We start from the raw sequence: 15,935 nt of genomic DNA on the forward strand, positions 1-15,935 counted from the left end.
TTTTGGTCCTGTTCTCTTCTTATGATTTGGCTTTCATTCCTTATTTAAAATCCTGCCCAGCACTATAGATTTTGGTTTTGTGGCAAGCATTTCTGGCATCCATCCTGGAGCCCTTAAACTTGGCATTTCGTGTTGGTCTTGGAGTTGGCTCCTCTGGGATACTCAAGATCCATCTGTAGTCTCGGCCCTTTTTCTGCCTTAGATGGGGTGGAGTTTTAGATACCCATTACTTAGCCCAGTGCCTGGCCAATGAAATGTGTATCCATTGGTGTGGCTCCCTCTCTACTGAGCCTTACCCTTGACCCTTCATATGACTGACACTGCTATTGCCAGTTAACCAGTCTTGGGAGTTCCATATCTTCCTTTAGCACTTGCTTGTTATATATGGGGGGCATTTCTATATTTCTGTGTACCATTCTATTTGCAACTCTCCCCAACTCTACTTGCCTAGGTTAATCTCTTGAATGTAATTTGGTTGTTTTATCATCTCCCATTTCTATAGTCTGTGAAGGTGATGTCCTGTTTCTAGGAAATGAAGACTTATCATATGTATGCATTTCTTTGCAAATGCTGCCAACCACTAAGACCATCTTGCTTAGTTCTTCTATCTCTAATATTCTGCCTAAGGGCTGCACCTTCTGCTTGATTCCCTGTCCCCAGAGGAGCTGTGAGGTTGCAGTTCCCCCTACCCAGCATGTTTTTTTTTTTTTTTTTTTTTACCCAGAATGTTTTTTTCTGTAGCTCTTCGCCTGGCTGGATCCTTCATTTCTACCATTTCTTAGCTCAGATGTCACCTCCTCAGAGAGGTCTTCTCTGGCCATGAATCTACCAGTCACTCTGTTATATCACCTTTTAAAACTACCTTCATGGCACTTATGCTTCTCTGAAAGGATCTTGTCTCATTTTTCACTTATTTATGGTGCGTACCCCAACTGGAGTGTAAGCTTCATGGGAGCAGGGACCTTGTATCTCTTGCTCACCCCTCTAGTCCAATGCCCTTGAGCAGTGGTTCTCAATTGGGGACAATTTTGCCCCCCAGGGGACATTTGGAAATGTCTAAAAACTTTTTTGTTTGTCATGAATGGGGCAGGGGTGCTGGCATCTAGCTGGTAGAGACCAGGGATGATGTTACACATCTTTACAATGCACAGGACGGCTCCCGCTTCCTCTGCAACAGGGAATTAACAGGCTCCAAATGTCAAGTGTTGAGTTTAAGATATCCTCCCTAGAGCAATACCTGACACACAGAGAGTATTCAATAAATAATTGTTGGATATAGGAGTGAATAGTCTTCTTATTGCCTCAAAGGGGCTCACTGATTCTTATAGATGTACCTGGAACCTAGGTTTAGAACATCTTTGTTAATCTGTAAATTTGCCCAACCTATTCTCTAGTCTATTTTACCTGTGAGAATTTCTGATACACTGATTTCTGGTTGTCATTTGAGTAAGTATCAGAAAGAATTTTCTAATATTTCACCAAAAGGTGAGTGCAGAAATCTCCTGTTTTTCCACTCTTGCTGTGGTAATGTTTCCACAGTGGCAACATCTTACTTTGCTCTTATCAAAGTACATTTTACTAAGTTTAATGATCAGAACAGCTCTCTGAGAGGTAGTAATTACTCCTTTTTTACATTTTGTATTTTTATCAAGATATAACTTACAGTAATGTACAAAAAGTTTAAGTGAATAGCTTGATGAACTTTTATATATGTATGTACATGTAACCACCACCCATCTCAAGATGTAAAACATTTCTAGCACTCCAATAGTCTTCTTTGTGTCCCCTCCTACTTGATAATCTCCTCAGAGTCAACCAATATTCTAACCTCTTACCATGGATTTGTTTTTTTTTGATTTTGAATTTCGTATAACTAGAATCATTCACTATATACTTTTTGGTGTCTGGCTCCTTTATTAATAACCAAGTCGATAAGATCCATCCACATTTTTGCTTGTAGAAGTAGTCTATTCTTTTTTTAAAAAAAATTAATTTATTTATTTTTGGCTGCATTGGATCTTCGTTGCTGCGTGCGGTCTTTCTCTAGTTGGGCGAGCGGGGGCTGCTCTTCATTGCGGTGCATGGGCTTCTCATTGTGGTGGCTTCTCTTGTTGCAGAGCACCGACTCTAGGAGTGCGGGCTTCAGTAGTTGTGGCATGCGGGCTCTAGAGCGCAGACTCCATAGTTGTGGCACAGGGGCTTAGTTACTCTGCGGCATGTGGGATCTTCCCAGACCACGGATCAAACCCATGTCCCCTGCATTGGCAGGTGGATTCTTAACCACTGCGCCATCAGGGAAGTCCCAGCTTATTCTTTTTCATTGCTATGTAACAGTCCATTATATGAATATAACATGATTTATTTATTCATCTAATGATGACTGATATTTGGGTTATTTCCCATTTTGAATTATTATGAATAAAGCCAATATGAACGTTCTTGTATATATTTTCTTGAGTATGTACAAATTCTCCTGGGTTATAGGTCATATGTAACTTTCTTGAGTATGTACAAATTCTCCTGGGTTATAGGGCATATGTAACTTTAGTTTTAAAAGATATTGTCAGTTTTCCAAAGTGGCTGTACCAATTTACACTCTCATTAGCAATGAATCAGAGTCTCAGTTGTGCCTCATCCCTGTCAACACTTGGAATTTTCAGTCTTTTAAATGTTAGCCATTTTGGTGGGGATATAGTAGAGTCTCATTGTTTTCTGATATCCAACAATGTTGGGGACCTTTTTGCTGCTTGTTGGTTAACTGGGTATCATTTATTTGCCAAGTGCCTGTCCTAGTCTTCTGCCTTTTTTTTTTTTTTTTTGGGTTGTCAGTTTATTTCTTACTGATTTTTAGGAATTCTTTATAGACAGGTATACCTCGTTTTATTGAGCCTCACTTTATTGCACTTTGCAGATACTGGGTTTTTTACAAATTGAAGGTTTGTGGCAACCCTGTGTCACACAAGTCTATTAGCTCCATTTTTCCAACAGCATTTGCTCACTTTGTGTCTCTTTGTCACATTTTGGTAATTCTCTCAATATTTCAAACTTTTTCATTATTATTATATTTGTTATGATGATCTGTGATCAGTGATCTTTGATGTCACTATTGCAATTGTTTTGGGGTGCCACAAACTGCACCCATATAAGATGGTGAACTTAATCAATTGTTAAGATGACAACAAAGGATTCAGAATATTACATAAACTTAGTTGATGAAGCATCAGCAGGGCTTGAAAGGATTGACTCCAATTTTGAAAGAAGTTCTACTGTGGTCAAAATGCTGTCAAACATCATTGCCTGTTACAGAGAAATCATTTGTTAAAGGAAGAGTCAATCCATGTGGCAGAGGAGGCTCAAGTAAAGGGCGGAGCCTGACTTTCCTTCTCCAACCCACTACTCACCATCTGGGCAGAGACTACTTCAATGTGCATGGTGTGAGGGTGTGCTCTAACTTCATTGATTTACATGTACCATTGATTTACCAAGTGATTTACCAGCACCACTTGCTGAAGAGACTGTCTTTTTCCCATTTTATATTCTTGCTTCCTTTGTTGATGATTGACTGTAGGTGTGTGGGTTTATTTCTCGGCTCTCTATTCTGTTCAATTGATCCGTATGTCTGTTTTTGTGCCAATATCACACTATTTTGACTATTGTAGCTTTGTAGTATTATCTGAAGTGTGGGAGGTTATGCTTCCTGCTTTGTTCTTTTTCCTTTGTATTGCTTTGGCAATTCTGGGTCTTTTATGATTCCGTACAAAATTTAGGATTATTTGTTCTAGTCCTGTGAAAAATATCATAGGTATTTTGATAGAGATTGCATTAAATCTGTAGGTTGTTTTGAGTAGTATTGCCATTTTAACAATATTAATTCCTCCAATCCAAGAGTATGGGGTATCTTTCCATTTCTTTGAATCATCTTTAATTTCCTTTATTAATGTATTATAGTTCTCAGCATATAAATCTTTCACCTCCTTGGTCAGGTTTAATCCTAAGTATTTTATTTTTCTTTTGGTGTGATTTTAAAAGGTATGGTTTTGTTACATTCCCTTTTTGATATTTCATTATTAATGTAAAGAAATGTAACTGATTTCTGTATATTAATCCTGTATCCTGCTACCTTGCTGAATTCATCTATCAGTTCTAGTTGTTTTTGTATGGAGTCTTTAGGGCTTTCTCTATATAGTATTATGTCATCTGCATATAATGACAATTTTACCTTGTCCCTTCCAATTTGGATAACTTTTATTTCTTTTCCTTGCCTGATTGCTGTGTCTAGGATTTCCAATGCTATGTTGAATAGAAGTGGTGAGAGTGGGCATCCTTGCCCTGTTCCAGATTTTAACAGGAAGGATTTCAGCTTTCCACCATTGAGTATTATATTGGTTGTGGGTTTGTCATAAATGGCTTTAATTATGTTGAGATATGTTCCCTCTATACCCACTTTCGTAAGAGCTTTTTTAAAAATCATGAATGGATGTTGAATTTTGTCAAATGCTTTTCCTGTGTCTGTTGAGATAATCATGTGGTTTGTCTTTCTTTTATGAATGTGGTGTATCACATTGATTGATTTATGTATGTTGAACCATCCTTGTGACCCTGGAATGAAATCAGCTTGACCATGGTGTATGATCCCTTTTATGTAATGTTGGACTCAGTTTGTTAGTATTTTGTTAAGGATTTTTGCATCTATGTTCATTAAAGATATTGGCCTGTAATTTTCTTTTTTTGTGGTGTCTTTGTCTGATTTCAGTGTCAGGATGATGATGGCTTCATAGAAGCCATGAATTTGGGAGTATTCCCTCCTCTTAAATTTTTTTTGAATAGTTTGAGAAGGATAGGTATAAGTTCTTCTTGGTATGTTTGGTAGAATTCCTCAGTGAAGCTGTTCAGTCCTGGATTTTTGTTTGCAGAGAGTTTTGTTTTGCTTCATTTTTAAATTACAGATTCTATTTCACTTCTAGTGATCAGTCTATTTAAATGATCTGTTTCTTCTTGACTCAGTTTTGGCAGGCTGTATGTTTCTACAAACTTGTTCATTTCTTCCAGGTTGTCCAGTTTGTTTGCATATAACTATTAGTATTCTCATAATCTTTTTGTATTTTTGTGGTATCTGTGGTTAAAATTTCCCTCTTTCTTTTCTTATTTTGTTTATTTGGATCCTCTCTCTTTTCTTCTTGGTGACCTTGGCTAGAGGTTTGTTGATTTTGTTTACCTTTCCAAAAAATTAGCTCTTGGACTTATTGATCTTTTCTATTGTTTTTTTTTGATCTCTATTTTATTTATTTCCTCTCTGATTTTCATTATTTTCTTCCTTATATTGACTTCGGGTTTTGTTTGTTCTTCTATAATTCTTTTAGGTGGTAGTTTAGGTTGTTTGTTTAAGATTTTTCTTGTTTTTTGATGCAGGCCTGTATTGCTATAAACTTCTCTCTTAGAACTGCTTCTGTTGCATCTCATAGATTTTGTAAGGTTGTGCTTTCATTTTTGTTTGTCTACAGGTATTTTCTGATTTCTTCTTTGATTTCACTTTTGATCCAGTGGTTTTTTAAGAGCATGTTGTTTAGTCTCCATATGTTTGTTCTTTTCCCGTTTTTCTTTCTGTGGTTGATTTCTAGTTTCATATTGTTGTGGTCAGAAAAGGTCTCAGTTGAGTTCATTTTTCAGTTATTTTATATTTTATTCCTACAATTTTCATTTGGTTCTCAAAAAATTCATTTTTTCAGGTAACTATTGCTGCATAATGAAGCACCTCCAAACTTAGTAGTTTAAAACAACAACCACTTATTTAGTCAATGATTCTGCTAGTTGGCAATTTGGGCGGGGCTTAGCTGGGTCATTATTTTCATTTCAGCTTGCACCATTTTTGCATATAGGGTCAGCTGCCAGATTGACTGGGGACGGCTGATCTAAGAAGGCCTCAGCTTGCTGCATGTGATCTCTCATCCTCCAGGAGGCTATCTGAGTCTTGTTTATATGTCAGCTAGACAACATGCCAAGAGAACATGTAGAGGCACATTCCAAGAGGCATGTGCAAGGCCTCTTCAGATCTAGGCTTAGAACTGACACAACATCATTTTTACTGCATTCTGTTCAGAAAGCCAGCCCAGTTACAAGAGATGGGAAAGTGAACTCTATCTCTTGATGATGGAAGGAGATGCAAAGTCACATTTCAGGGAGCGTAGCCATTTCGCTTTCTATCACACTAGTTCTCTGCTGTAATTCTCAAACACATTTTATTTCCTTGAACATGTTAAACAAAATTACTTTAAAGTTTATGGCTGATAACACTATTATCTAGATGTCCCTTGGATTTATTTCTATTTTTTCTTTTGGTTTTTGGACATGTTTCCTCTTCTTACGCCTGTTTATTTTTTTATTTCATTTTGGACACTGTTGTATGAAAAATTTTAGAAATAGCTTAATCCGCTGGTTTTTGTTATTTTCCTCCAGAAATAATTTATATTTGCCTCTAGTCAGATTAGAAATACTAGAGATATTAGATAATGTTAATCCAATTCAGGGTTGAAATTTTTCAAAACTGGGCTTCAATCTCTGTGAGAGCTGGCCTATTTCTTTTCTTTTCTTTTTTATTAACTTTTTGGCTGCATTGGGTCTTTGTTGTAGTACATGGGCTTTCTCTAATTAAGGAGAGCTGGGGGCTACTCTTCATTGGGGTGCATGGGCTTCTCATTGCGGTGGCTTCTCTCATTGTAGAGCATGGGCTCTAGGTGCGCAGGCTTCAGTAGTTGTGGCACACAGGCTCACTAGTTGTGGCTTGCGGGCTCTAGAGTGCAGGCTCAGTAGTTATGGCACATAGGCTTAGTTGCTCCATGACATGTGGGATCTTCATGGACCAGGGATCGAACCGGTGTCCCCTGCATTGGCAGGCAGATTCTTTTTTTATTTTTAAATTAATTAATTAATTAATTTTTGGCTGTGTTGGGTCTTTGTTGCTGTGCGTGGGCTTTCTCTAGTTGCAGTGAGCGGGGGCTACTCTTCGTTGCGGTGTGTGGGCTTCTCATTGCGATGGCTTCTCTTGTTGTGGAGCATGGACTCTAGGGTGAGCAGGCTTTAGTAGCTGTGGCACACAGACTCAGTAGTTGTGGTACGTGGGCTCTAGAGCGCAGGCTCAGTAGTTGTGGTGCACAGGCCTAGTTGCTCTGCAGCATGTGGGATCTTCCAGGACGAGGGCTTGAACCTGTGTCCCCTGCATTGGCAGGCAGATTCTTAATCACTGTGCCACCAGGGAAGTCCTTGGCCTATTTCTTCTTCACCCTTACTGTTGGTGTGTAGACCTTTATGGTACAAACCCCAAATCTGCTGGATTTTAGGTATACCCACTTCCTCTCAAGAGGTTCCTGAACTCCATATTCTCTTAGTTCCTTGAGCTTATTGTAAGCTCTGCTTAGCTTCTCAGCATTTCAGATGCTTTTTATGGACTCAGAAGATGCCTCCAAGGGGCAGCAGTCAAAAATTCTGGTTTCACCTCTCTGAGTTTCCTTCTTCCAGATCTTGGCCCTATAACTTTATACTGCTTTATTAGCTCTCTGATGCCATTAACAACATACTTTTTTACTTTGCCCATTTTTTCTAGTTATTCTCAGTGGGAGCATTGGTTAGCATGTCTTAATCTGGTCTTCCATAATCCGAATTAGAATTCTTTAGATGATTATGTATCTCAACCTTAAATGTATGCTGTGGCATGAAAGCATGTTCTATTTCCAGATCACAAATTCTCTGGAGTCAGGAACCATATCTTACACATGAAGAGGCCCTGCCTTTTCAGGGCCCTCATTACAGTGGGGACTCAGTAAAGACTGCATAATTGGTAATGACAGTTCATGTCCTTTTTGTAGGTTTAGTAATTATTTTTCTGTTCACCTTTGTTCTCAACATCTTTAGGCAGTGCTAGGACCTCAAGAGACAAAGTCACAGAGATGTATATCACAGTCTCTGCTTTTGGCTTGGTGATAAGCAGAGCCAGTCCAAATCATGGGACTATGAGTAGGAACCTCATGTGTTTTACTCTTAGGAGTGTCAAATCAGAGGAACATATTATATTAACCAGATTGTAATTATGAGTCCTTTGATTATTTACTTAGTCTCTTGAGAAAATGCTGACATGAAGGTATGGTTAGGAGTGAGTGTATTTATAATGCACGTGGACATCTAAAGATCTCTCTCCATCACTCTCTTCTCAATGTCCTCCATTTTAACAGATCTGTTTGTATAACTATCTCCTTCTTCTATTCTCTCCTCCAAATTCTCCCTGACCCTTTTCAACCTGCCCAGACAGACCTTTTTATTTCCAGCATCCACTGGGCCATGCCGCATACCTTCCTTGCCAAAAATGGCTACAAGGATTTCTACTTGTTTTCATTGATTGCACTGGAGTACTCTAGGGTAGGCAATGACAAGCAGCTCTACGTCACATTCTCACGGTCATTAGCCCCCATAATGGTCCTTAGAGAGGGATGTGCTAGGATATGCCTTGGTAATATAGTTTTATTTTTCTCTATTTGTTTTCTATGGAGCAATCCTGTGGATACTTTCTAGTAACTAAAAAATTGGCAAACACTAATGAATAAAGACCACAATCTTATGTGCAAAGTGCTACAAGAAAGGATTATGAATCTCGTTCTATAAGGATGGAGGATGGAGGAGGGAGCCATTAGTTCAACTTGGAGGGTTAGTCTTATTAGGTCTGGCCATTAAGAATTTCCAGCAGTCACTGATGGCCACTGTTGGTTACCTCAGCACTGCAGGGAAGGAGTGACATCATATATGATATTTATAACATTGTGGTTAAGAATTCGTCCTCTAAAGCCAAGTTGACTAGATTTTAAGCTCATCTTTCTCACTGTGTAACTTGGGCCAATTACTTTTAAGTTCTTTCTAACTCAGTTTCCTAACCTGTAAAATGGGGATAAGACTCTTTTAGGGTCATTGTAAAGTGAAATAGTAAAAATATGTAAAGTGTTTAAAATCTATCTGTCCCATAATAAGAACTCAGGAGATTTTAGCTAGTATTACTGGCTTGTGGGCCCTTCAGGCACAGAGCATGGAGGGAGGGGAGGCAGATAAGGGAGATACACTTTCAGGTTCTCTTAGACTTTGGGCTCCTCATAGGCATTTCCATCCTCTTGGTTTAAGGGAGGTCACATCCAACAACCCACAATGCTCAGGCTTGAAACTTTTCTTTCCATCTCCAGCCTGGGTTCTCTTTCCTATAATCCCTAGGTTCTGCTGATCATGTGGTTGGAATCTCGGGAGAGTCTGTCTGGTTACGGCCCCCCAGCATACAGATAAGGACATACTCTGTTATATGGAAGATGAAGCCATACTCAAATTCAAGCTGTTATCTCATACACTCTTGGAAGAATGTTTCCAGCCAGAGCGATGTAAGGAAGAGTTTGAATTGGACTTCAAATCATTTCAACAATAGACTGAGCTTTATAAGAGAAAACTTAACTCTTCTCATCATGGCAGTTCAGCAGCAGGACAGTGGCCTCTACCTCCTGGAGGTCACTGAAGACACTGGGAAGGTTTGGAGACATAAGTTCCAGGTTTCTGTATTTGGTGAGTCCTCAGGACAGCTCATACTGCACCTCTGACTCCTGCAGGGCTTGTATTTCCAGCACCTTTCTGATCAACATCTCTGCTTCCAGATCGTGTTGAGAAGCCCCAGCTGGTGGAGAGGTGGAAGGTCTTGGACAGGGGGATGTGCCAAGTGACTCTGTCCTGCTCAGTCTCCAGAGGTGGTGATGTGAGCTATGCTTGGTATAAAGGGACTGAGCTGATTCAGACACCCAGGAACCTCACCAAACTGGAGGAGCAGATTGATGTCAGTGGTTTGCACACATATACCTGCAATGTCAGCAACCCTGTCAGCTGGGCAAACCACACCCTCCAACTCACACAGGGCTGTCTGAATGCCCACTCGAGTAAGTGGAGCTCTTTGCGCTATAACAGGGGCTGAAGGTGTGGGACCCCACAGCCAGGCTCATGTGCAAAGGAGGCTTGGCTCTGAGATCCCTTGGCTGCCTCCCCCAGGGCTTTGCAGTCCTTCCCCAGGGAGGTCCTGGCCTCTAGGCACACAGTTTCCATAAAGTCAGGGCTGTCTTTGTCTGGGAAGAATTTTATCCCAATAAAGAATCTCCTTCTGGGAGATGTGCATTTCTCCTTCACGTAGGGAATGCTTACTTGTTTGGTGAGTCGCAGCCCTGCCATGATTCTGATCATCACTTCCTTTCTCTGAGAGACTGATGGAGATCTACTTTCTCCTCCTGAGTGATAACTCCCCCAAACCATAGAGCTCCCCAAGAGGTAACTATGCTGTACACAGTACTCTGAGTCATAGGGTCATCAGGATGATCTTGGGGGTAGCTAGAAGAGTTCTTGGGTTTTTTTTGCTTATGCACATCCTAAGAGTTACCCCGAGTTAAGTTTACACCACTATTGATTAGGTAAACAAAGAATTACTGTGCCATCAGCATGGGCATGACGGGAAAAAACAACCCACAGTTCCCATACTTAAGGAACTTATAATCAAATGGGGCAACACACGAAGCATTCATGGGCAAAAAAGAAACAAGCAAGCTGAAGTAATGTGGAGTGACAAAGGCACTGGAGTTTGGTTCATGCCAGCCATGGCTTCATCATTCACTAGCTCTGTGAACTGAGGCTGATGCATTACTTCTCTGAGACTCAATTTTTCTTTTGGGTAAAATTGGGGATGATAATAATAAGTACCTCACAGGATTGTTGTTAAGGTTAAATGAGATAGTGTTTGTAAAGAGCCTAGTCAGCTGGCATCTGGAACTTTAATTCATTTCCCTTCTCCCCATGTTGGCTGGGTTATATAAGAGGCTACACGTGTGACTCAAATGTTGAAGTTTGAATGAAGAGCAGTGAAAGCAAGAATAGCAGAAGGTGAAATGGAAGACTTGCCTGGCACATAGTAGGTGTGCAACAAATGTCTGTTGAGTTAAAAACAAAAGAGTGAATGGATTAACATTTGCTGTGCCAGATGTTTTACATATATTAGACTGCGTAATTAACCCCCATGTGTAGATAACATTATCTCCTTTCTGTAAGTGACAAAACAGAGGCTCAGAGAGTTTAATTAAGGAAGTTGCCCAAGGGCACAGAGGTTATAGAATTAGAATCGAGCCTGGCCTCTGAGATACTAATACCCAGACTCTTAGCATCACTCAGGGGAGGTCACCCAATTGAGAAGAGAGATGACTTTGATGGTGAATTCACAGGGTGGGAGGAGACCAGCCATTTGAGAGAGGAGTGTGGGTTTTGAGACAGTCCCTGCAGCAGACAGGTGGGAAGGGAGAACAGAGAGGGCTTAGCACTCAGGCCTGGTGCCTTCCATATCCCTCAGATTTCATCTTTCTGTCCACTTTGGTGAGCACCGTGATTCTCCTAACGGCATTGTTCCTGGGCGCCCTCACCTGCTTCTATGTGCGGAGGTGGAAGAGGAAGCAGTCACGTAAGTGGAGGGTTCCTAGGAGGTGTGTTGCCTGATTTGTCATCCCCAGTGGCATGTACCTGGGAGCACAGTACCTGCTTTTCCTTGGGGGCATTGAGGTATGTGTGTGTGTGCTTGGGGGAGGGGAAGCAGTGGTTGCTGGGCCCTCTCTCCCAGGTCACGCCTTCTGGGGTGGCTGCTGGATGTTTACAGTCTGATCCCCAATGTGCAGATTTACCTGCACTCTGCCTGGCCTGACGGAATAGGTATGTCGGGGCAGGTTGCTGCCACTGTGCATTTCGGGTATCCTAGGAAGAGCATTAATCTGCCTCCTTTCTAGAACTTTTCTCAAGGTCTTGGTCATCTGGGATGGAGGGAGGATTTCCAGAAGCAGAAGCCTGGACAGGACGCCCTCTGGAGGTCTCTGCAGCTCTTTTCTTTGCTTCTTTGCTTTCCTCTCACAGAGACCAGACCAGAGGAATTTCTGACGATCTATGAAGATGTCAACAACGTGCAAACCAGGAGAAATCAAGTATGGCACCCTAGGGGCTGCGGTTTCTCTCAGCTAGTCTGGGAGATGCTCTTGGGAGAATGACCATCCAGAGCAGGGGGTCAAAGAGGACCAGACAATTGTCCTCAATCCTCCCCATCTGTCTTTTCTCTGACAGCCTCCTAGCTCTGGCCGTGGAGAAAAAGAGGAAAACAAGGGGGCCTGGGTGCAGAAAAAATGAAGGAGGCAGAAGGGGCATCTTGGTGCAGCATCGCACCTGTTGGGGAGGGATGGCCCCCTGGTGTCCTCATTTCTGTCCTGTCTTACCAGCCAGGCTCAGCCCCATGAAGAGTCCAACCTTCTTGTATTTTGTGTCTGACCACAAATTCTCGTGTCCCTGCAAGTCCGAGTTTACTTTTGCGGGTCCCTTGATCGTTGCCCAGGCTGAGAAGGAGGCCAGCCTGAGCAGCCAAAGCACAGCAGTTTCACAGATGCCTCAGTGCTCTGTGCTCACAATGCTTTGGGAGGAAGAGGCCCGAGTCTGGCTGAGGTGCTAGAGAGAGTAACCAGGTTAGCACAAAGGTTAGTTCCTCTGCGAACCTCTCTGGCCAGTCAGTCTCTGCAGGTAGTGGCCAACTCTGCCTGTCATCCAGGGGTGTCGAAGAGGAGGAAAGTGCAGGGGGCTGCAGGGGCCCTCCTGCTGTTCTGCCCCTGAGCAGGGCAGGATGTGTGACAGGCCTCGGGGAAAGGCAGTGCCCAGCTGAGAAGCCAGGTGGGAAGGGTGATGGGCGTGGGGAGGAAGGGCCCTCTTCCCACCCCTGTTCCTGGTGCATCACCTGCGGGGGTGAGGCAGGAAGTCACAGCAGTGGGACTCTTGCTTGTCACAGGTATGAGGCCCTGTGAGACCTCATAGAACAGAGAAGCAGCTTCCCAAAGGTCTGGGCTCAGTGGGAATTAGGAATCAGTGTGGCTCCCCTGGCCTGTTTCCTTGCCCCACCCATGGAATATTTTGGGGCATGAAAAACAAAAGGAGACTTTGTTTCTCCCATCATTACTGGATGCTGGTACAAATTCCTGAGAGCAAGTGCATCTTCCTACAGCCACGGATGCCCAAATGCTCAGTAAAAATAACCTTTCTTCCCCAACAAAATGAAGGTGACTTCAGATTAAGTAAAACGGAGGAGAAGACAAAGGAAAATAACTACTCAGAGTAAAAGAGACCTCTTGGGGATTCAGGTCTGTTACTCTGCATCTGACTCAGGGCTTCCTCCCTCCGTGGCCACATCTCTCTATGGCCTGTCCCTACTGTCCCCAAGGTTCTGCTTGAAGGCCTAAATCTCAAGCTTCACGTGCTCTCACTTTGGGCCCCAGCTCTGACCTTTCTGGAGACACTTCACTCAGGTCTGGGCAGAAGAGAAAAGCACAAACTCCTGTTTCTTGCCAGATGCCAGCGACTCCAGCCTCCACGGACGGTTCATGTTTCTCTGCTCCTCTTAGCGTCTTCCTGCTTCTGGGGAGTTCAGCTTCTTCCTTGTCTAATGGACTCTAATGGTCTCCATGGGCTCTCCCCCAGAGCCCCGCCTGGCAGTCTGTGTTCGGGGTCGAGCAGCATGAAATGCCTCCAGCCCCAGTCTCCCGTGGGACAGGACTGAAGAGGGAAGCAGGAAGGGCATGTGTTCCCTGCCTTTGGCCTCGCTCCAGGGCTCCACCCAACACCACCAGCACTGCTCAGAGGCTGGCTTGAGGCCAAAGGCAAGCTGGCCACCAAAGCTGGATCTAGAGAGGGGGCTTTAGAACATTTAGAGTGCCTGAATTTGTGTCCTTATAGGTATGCCTCAGATTAGAGCCCCACCCAAAGCTCTGCCCATTATCAGTAGTTATGTGGCAAATTTAGTCAGAAAGTCAGCAAAGGCAAGTTTCTAAGTTACTCAGGTAAAGCAAGTGACAGGAGACCCTTTGGGCAGGGTCACTCGATGCAATTCTTTCACACTTGGGGGGGTTCCTCACTTCTGACACTAACTGCTGCACGGTGAGTCGCTCCTACTGTCTCTCCCTATCCTGAGATGCTCAAAGAACACCTCCCTCCCAGGTTCCTGGGAGCGCCTCTTCTTACGCTGTTTCTCCCCCACTCGATCCAAATTCAGACAGACACAGCTGTCTGCTCACGTTACCATATGTCCTTTTACTATCTCTTGTGCAGGAGCAGAATTCCCCTGGAGAAGGGAGAAGCATCTACTCCATGATCCAGTCCCAGGTACCACTCTGTTTTCTCGAATCCATTCTGTACCTGTCCATGGGGTTTCCTAATGCCTCCTAGACACTCACACCCTTGAATGGCAGAGTAAGACCTTGGTGCTCCTGGAGTCCCGGAGACAGCTTGGCCTCAGCTGCATTAAGTTGTTTGTAAAGATGAGTGTGATTCTGGAATGTCTCGACAGCTGAATAGAGCTGGAAAGTCTGATGCAGACATTCTTTTCTCTTCCATGCCTGGTAGCAAGTGTGGTCCAGATAAAGTCAGTGGGAGGAGGAAACTTGTCAGGGGACTCAACTTCTGTTTTCCCTCCCTGTTGCTTCCAATACTTGGGGGCCTTGCACTTTTTATTCCTGCCCTTCATTATACCTGTTTTCAGGAGAGAATGCATCTGTGTTGTTCTCTTTTATCTAATTATGACTTAACAATAGCATTTATTAAGCACTTAACATGTCTATTTTCTTATTGAATGTCACAAAACAACCTCATGAAGTAGGTCTAATAAAAACCCCCATTTCGGGGACTTCCCTGGTGGCGTAGTGGTTACGAGTCCGCCTGCCAATGCAGGGGACACGGATTCGAGCCCTGGTCCAGGAAGATCCCACATGCCGTGGAGCAACTAACCCCGTGTGCCACAACTACTGAGCCTGCGCTCTAGAGCCCATGAGCCACAACTACTGAGCCTGCATGCCACAACTACTGAAGCCAGTGTGCCTAGAACCCATGCTCCACAACAAGAGAAGCCACTGCAATGAGAAGTCCGTGCACCACAACGAAGAGTATCTCCCGCTCGCCACAGCCAGAGAAAGGCCGTGCGCAGCAACAATGACCCAACAAAGCCAAAAATAAATAAATTAAAAAAAAACCCATTTCGTGGATGAGGAAACAAACTCAGAGGTTAACTAACGTGCTCAAGGCCACATAGCTGTGTTGCGGCAAAGTTGAGCCAAATTGTTTCCGAGTCTTCACTCCACCTCTACCTAATTCATCTCTAACATTCTGGGATTGTGGAAATTCACCCGTAAACTGGAGAAGGAGCCTGTACTGTAATATTGACTGCTAAAATGACTGTATTGATAACCCAGACTGCTGAGGCATCTCTCGCAAAGGAAACACTGCCCCCTGGTGGCCAGTAATGATAATTTCTGATACAAATGACATTATTTTACCTATTTATTTTTTAAAGAATTAAGACTTGAAGCAGCAACCTCTTCAGCTTGGTGGCTAGGCTGCAGGGCAAAGAAAACTCTTGGGGAATGGTGATAAGCTTCAGAGGGAGATCAAGAAAAGAGGGAAGAGGTGACGGGAAGGCAATTGAGGGGAGAGGAAGAGAGGAGAGAAATGGAAAAGAGGGAGGAAAGGAAGAAGAAAGGTGCCCGACCCCTCAGAGCCACTCTGGAATTCCCAAGCTGGGTGTTGCCTACTTCTACTCCCCTTAAGATAACGTGATTCACTGATAATGGGTCAAAGTCAAAGAGAGATGTAAGGGCCATTGATATCTGGCAGTTTTCTGGCTTTAGTCACATTGAATTCCAACAAGAGGAATTTAAATAAATGCAAGGAAGAAATCCTCTTAGACTGAGATGATGGTGAGAATGAGATTTCTCCTCTGGAGCATCTTAAAAAGAGGATGCTTACCTGCCTTTGAGGACACCTGGCTCAGGTCCAGAGAGGGAAGGCATGATGTCAAAGGGAGGCACTGAGATGTTGAG

The 15,935-nt window shown here is 43.1% G+C and overlaps 1 protein-coding gene across 2 annotated transcripts in view; it reads left to right on the forward strand.

Moving 5' to 3' along the window:
* Positions 1-15,935, forward strand: part of CD244 (CD244 molecule) — a 29,926-nt gene that overhangs the window by 9,378 nt on the left and 4,613 nt on the right. For both annotated transcript variants that reach the window (XR_003794657.1, XM_029231013.1), the window contains exons 2-6: positions 9,244-9,582; positions 9,672-9,947; positions 11,396-11,503; positions 11,947-12,014; positions 14,173-14,226. Coding sequence is in view for 1 of the 2 variants with exons in the window: in XM_029231013.1 (XP_029086846.1) it covers positions 9,244-9,582; positions 9,672-9,947; positions 11,396-11,503; positions 11,947-12,014; positions 14,173-14,226 (845 nt within the window). In the remaining variant the exon portion in view is untranslated. The remainder of the gene's footprint in view (positions 1-9,243; positions 9,583-9,671; positions 9,948-11,395; positions 11,504-11,946; positions 12,015-14,172; positions 14,227-15,935) is intronic.

Source organism: Monodon monoceros, unplaced genomic scaffold (genome assembly GCF_005190385.1).
Source record: "Monodon monoceros isolate NGI ecotype Baffin Bay Population unplaced genomic scaffold, NGI_Narwhal_1 Super_Scaffold_18, whole genome shotgun sequence".
Lineage (NCBI taxonomy): Eukaryota > Metazoa > Chordata > Mammalia > Artiodactyla > Monodontidae > Monodon > Monodon monoceros.